This window comes from Oikopleura dioica, chromosome 1, assembly GCF_907165135.1.
Source record: "Oikopleura dioica chromosome 1, OKI2018_I68_1.0, whole genome shotgun sequence".
NCBI classification, from domain to species: domain Eukaryota; kingdom Metazoa; phylum Chordata; class Appendicularia; order Copelata; family Oikopleuridae; genus Oikopleura; species Oikopleura dioica.
The window spans coordinates 11,538,950-11,550,959 of NC_137291.1; the positions used below are offsets into that span (position 1 = coordinate 11,538,950).

General features: G+C 41.2%; 3 protein-coding genes across 3 annotated transcripts; 1 reads left to right on the forward strand and 2 right to left on the reverse strand.

The window, feature by feature from the left end:
- Positions 1–21: 21 nt before the first annotated feature.
- Positions 22–5,351, reverse strand: LOC145712156 (dual specificity tyrosine-phosphorylation-regulated kinase 4-like). The gene is made up of 15 exons (XM_081789844.1): positions 5,320–5,351; positions 5,153–5,273; positions 3,456–3,524; positions 2,582–2,654; positions 2,384–2,531; positions 2,116–2,341; positions 1,945–2,022; positions 1,752–1,897; positions 1,565–1,703; positions 1,247–1,337; positions 1,099–1,200; positions 984–1,054; positions 522–712; positions 174–268; positions 22–128 (listed from the first exon to the last, which is right to left on the reverse strand). The coding sequence occupies exons 1-15, from the start codon at positions 5,349–5,351 to the stop codon at positions 100–102; spliced, it is 1,611 nt and encodes a 536-aa protein (XP_081645970.1). The 3' UTR covers positions 22–99.
- A 319-nt stretch (positions 5,352–5,670) lies between these two features.
- On the reverse strand, positions 5,671–7,142 carry LOC145712157 (carbohydrate sulfotransferase 11-like). The gene is made up of 4 exons (XM_081789845.1): positions 6,628–7,142; positions 6,063–6,272; positions 5,895–6,019; positions 5,671–5,826 (listed from the first exon to the last, which is right to left on the reverse strand). Exons 1-4 carry the CDS (start codon positions 7,140–7,142, stop codon positions 5,684–5,686), a joined length of 993 nt encoding a protein of 330 aa, XP_081645971.1. The 3' UTR covers positions 5,671–5,683.
- Positions 7,143–8,748: 1,606 nt separating this feature from the next.
- LOC145712158 (uncharacterized) lies at positions 8,749–11,866 on the forward strand. Its single transcript, XM_081789846.1, has 5 exons — positions 8,749–8,816; positions 8,858–9,068; positions 9,128–11,297; positions 11,340–11,580; positions 11,625–11,866. Exons 1-5 carry the CDS (start codon positions 8,780–8,782, stop codon positions 11,864–11,866), a joined length of 2,901 nt encoding a protein of 966 aa, XP_081645972.1. The 5' UTR covers positions 8,749–8,779.
- The last annotated feature ends 144 nt before the right edge of the window (positions 11,867–12,010 follow it).

Below are 12,010 nucleotides of genomic sequence, written 5' to 3' on the forward strand. Positions count from 1 at the left end.
TTTTATTAAAATTTACAATGAGCAGATTGCCTTCAGTACAAAATATACAGAATAACGATTTTTACAAAAATAAACTCTGTACATATAAATTAAGCAGCTTCAGCGATGACTTGTGACCTCATGTCGATCTGAATTATCAATTAGTTGACGATATTTTCTATGGTAATTTCTACCTGACTTAGAAGGTACTCGTTGACGGGTTTTTCTTTGGCGGATCCATTCATGCTCTGTTGCTTGAAATGGCTTCATTCGACAGTCAGCTGACCAACTAGAAAGAAAGTTTGAGAAGATAAATTATGTTGCCGTAATTTGGTCATAAATTGTAAATACAATCAATTGATTCTGCAAATCCGCACTTGTTCCTCGATTAAGATAAAAAAATAAAATTAAACATTGCGGAAGAAATCTCACATTCAGAAATATTTTTTTGCATCTTCACTCGTTAATAAATACGAAAAATAAAAATTTCCTGAGCGACAATGATACTTATGGTTAGGGGTTTTGTTGCACGAAAAACTTACGTAAAACAATTCGACAAAAAGTCGAGGAAGTCCTTGTCCTCCGTCCCCATCATGTACGCCAAACTTTTCGAATTCGGTTTCCTCTTCTTTCCTCTAGAATTTACCAGCGATCGGGGCTGGCCCTTGGAATCAAAGAAGACTTTTCTGCGAGTGGCTTTTTCAAGCAGATCTGGTGGTGGGGTCGAGAACACCTAAAAAAACAGTTACTGTAATGAGTTAGAGATGTGCACGTAGGTCATGTCACATGACAGTAAAAAGGCTTTCGGCCAAGACTGAACATACATGTTTCGATATCAATTATTAACTTTTGTACCCGCGCGAAGGCCAAAAATTGAGATGATTCAGTTTTTTAGTTCTAAAAGTATGCTCAGCTAATGCCGTACAGGCGTTTTACTGTATGTTAACAGTGTAGGAATTTCTTATGCAAGGCTATGTTTGGATTTATAATTAATAGAAGCTAACCTCCATTATGCAAGCGATTTGTTCGTGCTCGTTCTCGCCAGGGAAGATCGGCAATCCCGTGTAGAGCTCCGCTAAAATAGCGAAATTAATCCAACTCGTTCGGCACTTTACCGACCTAATATGCATCCAAGCGACCACATGTCTATACTCATCGAATACGGCAGGCCGAGGATCACTTCTGGCGCCCGATAGAAACGGCTCTGGATATACGTGTATACTAGATAGACACCAGTCAGTAAATAATTAAGAGCCTGTTTACTTACTCCTCTCATTCTCATAACAGCTCGAGCCAAAGTCGATAACCTTGATGCCATTCTGACCTTCTTTTCCTTTCGGGTAGATCAGAATGTTCTCCTGAAAAGAACAATCAGTTAGGCTAAAAATGTTCGAAGACTCCTGAGCCAGAAATTGATCAAAATTGAATCAAATTTCTCAAAAAGACAAATGACCGCATTTAATTTAACCTATCTTGACTGAAAGACAGAGAATAGAGAGTTCACGCCGGCCGAATAAACCGCGGCCCATAAATAACGAGACAAATAAGATACTTTTGCCAATTCGGCGATGCAATGGAGACTTACAGGCTTGAGGTCGCAGTGAATTATGCGTTCTTCAAATAAGGCGCGTAGACAGCGGAGGATAGCGATTGCTATTCTTCGGACGACTGACAGGCTGAAGCCTTGGAAACTGTGCTTCTTTATCAGCTCATAAAGGTTCATCCTGAAATAAATTTTAATGACCAATAAGAGAATATCTCGATAAACGTACCCTAGGAGTTCGAAGGTTATACAAAGATGATTCCTAAAGGTGAAATGCTCGATCATATGAATGACATTCAGCTTTTTGTCGCGATCTTTTTGCCTCAACGCGTCGAGAATTTTGACTTCAATCATTCCTTGTTTATGAAATCGGGCCTGAAAGCCGCGATGATTGTTAAATTATGAATTTGGCAGGATTATACCTTGTTTCTTATTATCTTGACCGCGACTAGACTGTTGGTCTTGTGGTCCATTGCCTTCACGACGGATCCAAACGATCCCTACCAATATCGTTAATAAATAATGAGAAGCTAGTAAATCTGATTTTTGCCGCCTAATACAACCGGCCTTGGTATTAATTATTATCGACTTACCTTTCCGATGACCTCAAGAACCTCATATCGGTACGCCAAATGATCGTGTAGCACCTTAAGATAGCTACCACTGTCATCGTCGTAGCCATGATTGTGCGCTAGACCCTTAACTCCTTCGAGTTTTTTCGAATCTTTTCCGAAAAAGTAGATTGAGGGATAGTCTTTGATTTCTTCTTCTTCGTATGATGTTAGGTACGTGTTATTGGTCGCCAGGACTGTTCTTGGGCTAGAAAGACTTGAAGACCCCATCAACGATGAAATACGGTACCTGAGGCGGGAGACTTTTGAGAGTTCCAGAGCATGTTCATCATTTGCCCTTCCTTCTGGACTTTTCCGCAGATCTTTGTTTTTAGAAAAATGCTCCGGTCTGGGCTTCCGTGTTGCTGTAGCTTCTAGAGGAGGTTTTTGAGGGTTGTCTGAAAAATAATTTCAGTCTTCGCAGCAAGTTTGAACACGTGACACATACAGACTGAATTGCTGGCAGTAGATTGGTTGTTCTTCGAGTGAATAGACGGTAAGTGCAAGCCGCGATTGAAGGTCTAAAAGGACGTTATTAATTTTGAATTTGCTCTTTCGCGTGAAGCGAAAGAACTGGAATCCCTTTTGCAAGATTTATGTGTTTTGTGACTTCCCTCCCCCCTGCGCTCAATTATTCAGAGGTCAACTTGCATCCGCTTTAGAGGGTTAGAACACATCGAGGCCCGTGTTAGTGTTTGTTCTATCGTGTATTTGTTGATTCTAGCGACGAAAGGAAAACTACCAGCAACTTACGGCCGGGATTTGCTCCGGCTTTTGTGAGATTTTGTTAGAAAGGGTGCTCCACATTCTTTGAAAACTGGCTCCGCATCTGGGCTACGGATATGATAAGTCATGAAATCAAGGAAGAGTGTTCATATAAAATTCCATTACCGACATAGCCAGTCGTCTTTTCAATGTCTCTTTGTGATACTTTGTCTCTGTCCCATCCCACGAGTAGTACGTACTTGGAATCAAGCTCATAAAAATCAAGAATCTCCAAAAACCTTACCAAAAGTAATTTTAGATATGAAACTTGTCCTTCCTATTTTAGGCTTAGCTTTGTTAGGATTCCAAGTGCTGATTCCAGGGCGCATTTTTATCTCTTTTTTTGAAAAGGGGCTGGCTGATGTACGCCCGGTGGACCCGTTACAGTGCCCAATTTCATGTTCAAGTTTTTTCAAAAGATTTTCCGCAAGTAAAAGGGCCTCGGCCGCCTCTATTGTCCCTCTTCAGTATACAATTTTTTCACCATGCTCATCACTTCTTTTCAGAAATAAAAAGAAATGCGCTAATGATACCCAAGTATAAATAAATTTACTCACATCAAGTTTTTTGTAGACGCCTTCTGTCGCCAAATAATCGGAAGAATCGAAAGTGTGTCTTTTCTTCTCCTGAAAGTAGCTCTATAAATACTATCACTGAAGTTCTTCACTTAAAAAATAGGCAAGAGCATTAAACATCGATCTGGGCGGTGATTTATTACCGAAAAGGATAATGATTTTAGCTTTGAAGGGTATACATGCTTGATCCGCTTTAATGAATTTACTGCCCCCTCCTGCAATATAATATTCGATCAATGCTGTATCTGGCTTGTGTAGCTGACATTTCCAAAAAATTAATAAACCACCTGTACAATCAGCAGAAAAAGATACAGGGTTAAACGAGCATGTCACTTTCGATTAAAGACTCCCAAAAGACTCTTGAGAAATCATCATGCTTGGTTGACCCAAAGAGCAAGGTTTTCTTTTTGGATTAGACGTTTACAAGTTTGACTACAGTTTTCTTAATTTTAGTCTCATATTTGACAAAATTGATCGAACAAATTATAATTGAAGCCTGAAAAATCTATATATTCCCAAGCCAACTTATTTAGTTTCAACGATAAATCAATTTTGTCCGTCTTTACTTTCTCAAATTAACGCGCCCTAATCCCTTAATCCCAACACTATATAAACTTGTCCCACTCCTTTCTTTTTTCTTTTCCTTCAAATTTAATAACTAAGCAATCTATTCCTTCTCCCTATTTCTTTTTGCGTCACGCGCATAATATCTCAACATATTTGCAGTGGATAATTAGGGCTTCAGCGCATGTATTCCCTTTCCTTCCAACTTCTAAGTGACCCTCTCCATAATCGGTTTTTGCCCGATGGTTTCTCTGAATCCGAACATATGCTGGTGCTCTCTGTTTGATGATTCTGCCCCGAAATTTTGGAAAGAGAAAGTGAACCTTATTATTTAAAGTAAGTTTATGAGTATATAATGGTAATAGATTGAGGATGACTCCAGTCGCTCTCTCTCTCTGCGGAGCGAGTTTTCGGCAATCGCCGCCGGCGCATATTGATGGCGCGCGCAAGCCCCGCTACCGCCTTTTTTGCGCCTTGGGCACAGTATGCAAAGACATGTCATTTTTTAGAAATTGCACCTTACATGCAACCTTGATCAGAAGCGCCCCAGCGACAGGTGCAATTAGCCAGTGACAAGCTGATTTTCACTTGATAGATATAACATTGCATCGAAGCATACAACCTGGTAATGATTCTACGTCATTTTTGAGATTGATGGCGGGGAAAATTTTATCAGACAGCTTTGTTTTATTATTAAAAATGCCGACATACAAGATTAATGATTTTGATACAGTTATTGTATACTGTATACAAAAATATTGATTTTTTGCGAAAACATGATGCACATTTTAAATAATGAACTAAAAAAACTGTACCTCTAGCATTTCAATGAAGCTCTTTTTCTGATATTTTGATATATTGAGTAGCATTGCGGCCGTGAAAAAGTTCCTGCTAGCTTCATGAGATTCATTTTTCAGCCGAAAATTTGCCTCGTAATTAGTTTTTCTAAATTGATCCATCTTTCTCTAATTATTAACTTGCTGAGCTTTTTTGCTTTCTTGGAAGACAGAAGGCCCTAATATTATTACTGTCAACAGAATTCTCCTTTATCGATAAAACGTCCACTTTCTCAGAAGAATCGAAAAGAAATCAACGAAGAGAACGAAAAAAATTACCTTATTTCGCGGCGCAAGACTGGGCAGAAGTTTTTCTTTTTGCGGCAAAATCTTGTTGCGGAATGTTGTTCTCTGGTTGGCCTTTTTCTGTGGTTCTCTTGAGTTCTTGAAGGTCCACCAGCTGGTTTCACTCCGATTCGCGATTTTGTTACGAGACTCTTTGAAACGTAAAGTAAAGAGTGTCTTTTATCAGGGTCATTATTTATTCTGTAGATTTGCTTTTTCTTTATCGACAGAAAAAGAGGTTTCTGTCATTTTTTGAGTAATAAAGCTGATCTCTCTACATTAGTTCTATTTCGACCCGTTATCGGTTTTTGCATAATTATACTTATTGCTATGGTTTGTCCATCTTTTTCAGAAGAGACACTGGCCACCGGTGCTCGAGTAACCCAAGACCCAACGACAACTCCCCCATTGTTGCTTGCGAATGCACGTTCTTTTCCGCGGCTAGAGACACGACCAAAGAAGAAATTGGAACACAGACGAACTTTTATCTTTAGAACTATTTTCGTTGGCAATGAAAAGTATTTATTACAGGAACTCATCAATCGAATAATTATACATAATGAAGTCAGGGTAGTAAATAGCGTAAAGTTGAAGGGCAATCTCGTTGCTGATCCCGTGTGCATTGAAGATTTCTTTGGGCGAAGCTTCGGTGTGATCGTCATAAGCTCCTGAAGAAAATGAAATAAGTTTTCAAAAGCTGGTGGATTTAAGATATTTGCGACGAGAGATTCAATACCTGGTAAATAAGTTATGTCGGTGAGATTTCTCTGGCGGAGGATGAAGGACGCATCGGCGGCTGAAGACTCTTGCTTGGTAACAAAATGATAGTTCATCGAGCATGGACTGCATGACCAATCATAGCTTGAAAATATTTTATATTCGTGGTTCTTTTGGAAGGCCTTACGATTGCCAGTGCTCATTGAAGTCTAAATCGGAGGCCACGTGAACGATGTATTTTAAAAATGCATTGAAAGAGACAAGATATCGAGTGTCTTCGACAGAATTTTCGTCCTCAAATGTTCGGATTCCAGGAACGTACTTTTTGTACGACCAAAACCCTTCGTAGTTGGAATCGAATTTTTGATGCCAAGCAGAGAAAAGTCTTTCTTTGGCTCTAAATCTAGATTACAGATTTTTCCAGCAGGTATTTGAAATACCGCCTTTCAGGGATACCCGTAACTGATCGCATCAGTAGCATGGTGGCGCCACCATTAGACAAAATTTTTGCATATGAGAATTTTCGCGGGTCTTACCACTATCAAAATTTTTATAAAATGACACTTTATTTTTGTCAATGTTTGAAATTGTGTGAAGAATAATTCAAAATCTGTGTCTAATAAACGATTCTTCGATGTAAAATCACAGTATGAATTTTGTTCTTTCTTTTTATCATCGAGCCATTCCTAGAAAAAGGATGTCGAACATTAATCCATTTGAGATAATTATCATCATTGACTCTTCTCTCCAACCCTTCAAAAATGCAGTTGTTGATGTTCGAAGGATGCTCTTTTCGTAATTTCCTGAAGACATGGACATTATAGCGTGAGTGGTATCGTGGGAGCTCTTTGAAAACATTCGCTTGTGGAATGTCATCTGCTGCAACATGAGGAACACGGTTTTCATCCACGTAATTCAAACTCGACAGGGCTTTTTGCCAGTTCGTCGTGCCGGTTTTTAGCGGGAAGCAGGGCATCATTTTGAAGTTGTCCATCAAAAACATGTAGCGGTTTCGGAATTCTCCGACGGGAATCTTTCTTTCTGGCTCTTCAGCCATCCCCTTGAATTTTTCGTATTCCGGATTTTCAGGATCTCCGACTGCTTGGTGCAGTTGATGCAATTGCCGAAGCTTGTCGGAGAATGAAAGGTTCGTTGTGGTGCGGATGGAGTTGAAAAGAGATTCAACAGAACACGCTCGACGGAGAATTAGTTTTCGGGAAGCCATTTCTTCGTACGAAGTCGGCTCTCGAGGCGGTGGAATCTCCATGTGATCAGATAAAGGTTGCTCAACGACGAGATTCGCATGGAATTCAGGGCCGATGATATCCTCTGAGAAAAGTTAAACCCCTGTTTTATCGAAAAAATTACGCCCGTTGTTGGTTTCTCGAATGCCTGGGGCGTGTTGTTGACTTTAGCAAAAAAAAAAAAATTTTTTCGAGATTCTCTAGAATTGTTGTCGTTGTCAGGCCTTTTTTTCAATTTCTAAGTCAGTTGCGCTTTCAAGCAAAACTTGAAAGTCCGCGCGTCCAATCTTTCAACGTTAGTCAAATTAACGCGTTTTTCTTTTAGAAAGAATTAACTTTTGCTTCAGCATTCCGCCGGAAGACGATTCTGGCATCGATTCCGTAATGGAATTGAATGCCATTCCCGCATTCCAGAAGGATTGGACGCGATCAATGTTCTTCCCCGAGGAACGTGGGGTGTGATCCGTATTCCAAAAGGAAACGGTGCAAGAATAAATGATGCAAGTTGCATCATGCAACTGTGCAAAACTAAATGATTGAACCTGTGCAAGAATAAATGACCTTTTTTTTACTGAAAAACTTCCAACCAACTCATCTTTTCTTCAATCGAAAGGATGAGTTTTGTCTCCATCGTTCTTTTTGCAGGCATGATCAACAAAAACCGCTCTAGAAAGGATAAATTCGTAGAGAGAGGGATTAACTTTTTCCTATAGCATGACAAATCTGTGGTAGATCGTGGTCTAATAGTGCGGAATCAAGCCGGGAGAAAACGTCATCTTCTGAGTTTTCTTCGTCCAAAGAATTCTCTGATTCCTCGCTTTTACGGGTTTTTAGCTGGTCTTTCAAAAATTTCTCGTGAATGTCCATTTCAACCCTTTCCTTGGAGTTTCCGTAGTAGCGCTTGTGGTCGATACCGTCGTTGTTTCCTCCACTCTTTCTGTCGCTTCTACTGTAGTTATCGACACACTCTCTTTTTCATCAGTAATTTCTTTTATTTCTTCCTCAACAAGTTTCTCCAACGCCAAGTTGTAATACAAAAACACGAGCAGCAAGAAAATGAGCGCTACATAAAGCTTCTTCTCGTACAAAATCATCTTCTCACTTTCTCATCGCTTTTTCTCTACAATCCGGCGGCATAAAAACCACCCGGTGACTTTTTATTTATAAAGTAAATCTAAAAAAACTTGGAAGAGAAAAAATGGACCGCTTCGCCGCGGGGCACGGACCTTCGAAGAATGAATGTGATAAACCAGTGTTTAGCGAGCTGGTTGGCATCGTCCGGTTGGTCGCGGCTAATTAATGCGCACCATCAAAGCGTAAACAACGGCGGCTCTTGACCTTGGCGTACGGACAACGCGTTTTTCTCCGGTAAAAGTTTAAACGAAATCTTTGATGATAAGTACAAATCGTTTGTCCTATCTTACGGTACTGTTTATTGTTGAGCTAAAACGCCGCAGTCCTAGTTATCTGAATCTAGCAGGAAATAAACCCTTCCATCTGCTCCTGATAAGCAAAAATAAAGCATATCAACAGAGCCTGATTTATGTAAAGGACGAATTCTCTGTTATCTAAATCTGAACGAGCCTTATATAATCCAGAGAAAAATGAACAAGGCTCATTCGAGTTTGATAAAGGTTGAAAGACACCGAAAATTTATCAAATGAAGGACTTTATTTTGCTCTTTTCTAGCGTCTCAGGTAGAGAAATGAAGAGAGATGAGAGCTAATTGATTTTATAGGAAGTGCACTTTTGGACTTTTGGGAGGACATTGATGTCTTTGCGGCGCAATGTTGCAAAAATATGCCGAGAAAGAACTCTGAGAGTTTTTCTTTGCGAATGGCGAAAATCAAGAGGTTCGCGGTTCCGCTTTATCAGGAAGAGGGAGAGTGCGAATCTGAAATAACAAATCCTACTTATGATACAGTAGAGGTAGTTCCCTACGATACAAGGTCGGATTCAAAAATTTCTAGCCGAGAGTGACCGTGAATTTTTATGAATCTCAGACAAGAAAATCCGTGGAAACAAATCTAAAAATCTTATCTACAATTCTTGATGAGTGGATGCTCTCCTACGCCTGTTTGCATGAAGACACCGCTCTAGCTTCTCGACAATTCAAAAACCCGATGAGAATCATCGAAAATTTGAATAAACTCTCTGAAAAAATAACGGCTGAAGACAGCATCGCCCAAGAATATTCCTACGAGGTTTCATCTGAAAAGATGGATCACACTGCTGCAGAAGGCTACTGCTATGAAAAAGGAATGTGGCTTGCTGAGCCAGGAGCGGATCAAGATCGACTTGATGGCGTTCTTTCAGCCTTGAATGAAGAGGAAAAATACTGGTTTAATGGAAACTCGGAGTGCTCTTCTATAAACGCTGCCGGAGTGGAAGCTGAAGAGTCCTGCGAAGCCTCTCTGCCTGTTGTTTGCGAGAGCGGCGAGTTCTTTGGAACGAGTGAGCCTCCAACCGAGCCACCGACAGAACCACCAACTGAGCCTCCGAGAGTACCGTGCTCAACAGTCAACTACGCTACTTGCTACGGTTTCGGAGACCCTCATTATATGACTTTCGACGGCGAGTATCACCATTTCCAAGGTCGCTGCGGGTACAAATTCATCGAGTCTTGGGGAAACAGTGCTTATACGAATGTGCCTGGATTTTCCGTCAATGTCGACCAGAGAGCGCTCTATTGGGGAAGTGAGGAAGGAAAAAAGACTCTTGCGTACATTCACGCTGTTGAAATCGAGTTCGCTGAAGAAGGAGCTGCCGAAGAAGATGAAGCGGCTTACTTCATGCGTCTCGAATTTGAAGGAAACTTCGGACAAGCTGCAAAATGGTCAATCGAGAATCGAGCAACAGGAGAATCCTGGGATCAAGATCATGTCGCTACGGATTTTCAAGTTTCTACTCGAGGCGGTAGAGTCACCTTATCAACTTGGTTTGGCATGGACTTATACTACGATACGACGCAACTGAAGCTCGACGTTCGCCTCCCTGATTGCTACAAAAATGTCGTCAACGGATTGTGTGGAAATTGGGATGGCAATACGTACGACAGCTTTGATTTCCTCGGAAAGAATATGGACAACTGGCGAGGCAATCAAGAAGGGTTGATGGAATGGGCCGATGATTTCATTCTCTTGGACATGGTTCGCAAGGCTGGCCCTGGTGGAATGCCGGAGATCGAGCAATGCAAGCCTGAAACAGACCTTAATTGCCCGGATTCAGCTACTGTTGAAGGACTTTGCTCAGTCCTTGATGATGAAAATGAAGATTCAACGCTTTTTGCTCCTTGTGACTCGTACATCGACCGATCAGCTTTTTACACTTCCTGCTATCTTGACACTTGTGAGGATCAATCTATGTTCTGCGGTGCAGTAGGAAACTTTGCTAATCAATGCTTGAACTCTCTCGCTGAAAATGAACGGACGGCAGAGATCTGTAACTGGGCAGATACTGTCGGCTGCAAACCAACTTGCGGGCAGAATAGCGAATATCAGGGATGCACTGATTCCTGCACGGCTAGTCGAACCTGTCAAAATCGCCATCTATCAGACCTACAGCGCTGTGGCAGCGAGGAAACAAGTGTCGTTGAAAGCTTGTGTGTCTGCCAAAAAGGGTATATTCTTGAGAACAACGTTTGTATCTTGGAAAGTGACTGTGGGTGTATCTTCGATCAGAACGGCTTGTATTTCTCTCTGGATGAATCATTTGTCTATGAAGAGCAACTTTGCACTTGCACGAAAGCTGGAATCTCATGTGATACATTCGTTCCACCAACCCCGACTCCTCCACCAGAGGGTTGTCGAAAAAGCCTCAGTTTCGTGAAATTCTCCGACGAACAAATGTCATCTCTTGCTGCCAGCGCTGTCTGTGAGGATAATGGAGGGCACTTGGCCTTCTTCAAAAACCAAGAAGAATACGATCTCTTCAAATCTTCTGTTAACATGGAAGGGAATGAGCTGCTCGGATTCTCCAGAAATCCTGAAAATCTCGAAGAATGGCTTTACGCAGATTTGTCCGTCGCTGAATTTTTTGACTGGGGAGTCGGACAGCCTGATAACATGGAAGATAAATGCGCAGAGCTGGTTTTGCCAAGCATGTTCGATGAAGAAGGAGTCATTGCAATGAACGACATAAACTGTTTGAAAAAACGCAAATTTTCTTGTCGAGTTGAGGTTCAAAAGCGAAGCAATTTAACGCTCTTAATCTGTTTCTAGGAAATGATAGCTGTTGGAGAATCATTCTCCACGGAGACTGAAAACTGCGAGTGTACCGCTGACGGCCTTTCCTGTTCTCCAATTTCTGCTTGCCCCGAGTTCCGAAGAATGGAAGGCGAAGCGACTAATCCGGAGGCAAAACTTCAATGCGAAGAGCTTGGAGGACACATTGCCTTTTTCAAAAACGAAGCAGAATATAATTATTTCATGTCTCTTGGAAATAACCGTCGTGAATGGCTCGGTAAGAGGAAATAGAATAATACGGGCTTAAAGGAGATTACTTAGGATATTTCCGAACCGGACCTGGCGTGGAAGACTGGGAAGCACAGGATGGCTCGCTTGACTTTTACCTGAACTGGGGCTGGCGGGAACCAAACAATCTACACGGCATCGAAAACTGCGCGGAAATCGACATGCAAAACGAAGGTGTTATGAATGACTTGCCATCTTCGACTGCTTGGGGAACTGTTTACAAGCGTTACTTTTCCTGTAGACTACCTTCCACCTCCAGAATAAATGAGTGCTAGAATTCTCTTCCTTCTAAAACGTGCGTCGATTAAGAGTTGTAATTGAATGAAGTGCGACAGTACTTTCGAAAGATAACACCGTTGATAAATTCCTTGTTCGGCGGATTTTCACAAGGAAGCTTCTTTTGAGTCGCTACAAGGCTA

Excerpts from the sequence above, each read along its gene's own strand:
- LOC145712156 (XM_081789844.1), bottom strand. The coding sequence starts at position 5,351 with ATGACCCTGATAAAAGACACTCTTTACTTTAC. Across the intron at positions 2,342-2,383 it reads TCAAAAGTCTCCCGCCTCAG|CCCAAGAACAGTCCTGGCGA; the intron begins GTACCGTATTTC and ends AAGTCTTTCTAG. Across the intron at positions 269-521 it reads TTTTTGTCGAATTGTTTTAC|TTGGTCAGCTGACTGTCGAA; the intron begins GTAAGTTTTTCG and ends CTTTCTTTCTAG.
- LOC145712157 (XM_081789845.1), bottom strand. The coding sequence starts at position 7,142 with ATGGAGATTCCACCGCCTCGAGAGCCGACTTCGTACGAAGAAATGGCT. Across the intron at positions 6,273-6,627 it reads AACAACTGCATTTTTGAAGG|AGCCAAAGAAAGACTTTTCT; the intron begins GTTGGAGAGAAG and ends ATCTAGATTTAG. Across the intron at positions 5,827-5,894 it reads CGACATAACTTATTTACCAG|GAGCTTATGACGATCACACC; the intron begins GTATTGAATCTC and ends CATTTTCTTCAG.
- LOC145712158 (XM_081789846.1), top strand. The coding sequence starts at position 8,780 with ATGAAGGACTTTATTTTGCTCTTTTCTAGCGTCTCAG. Across the intron at positions 8,817-8,857 it reads GCTCTTTTCTAGCGTCTCAG|GAAGTGCACTTTTGGACTTT; the intron begins GTAGAGAAATGA and ends TTGATTTTATAG. Across the intron at positions 11,581-11,624 it reads TAACCGTCGTGAATGGCTCG|GATATTTCCGAACCGGACCT; the intron begins GTAAGAGGAAAT and ends GAGATTACTTAG.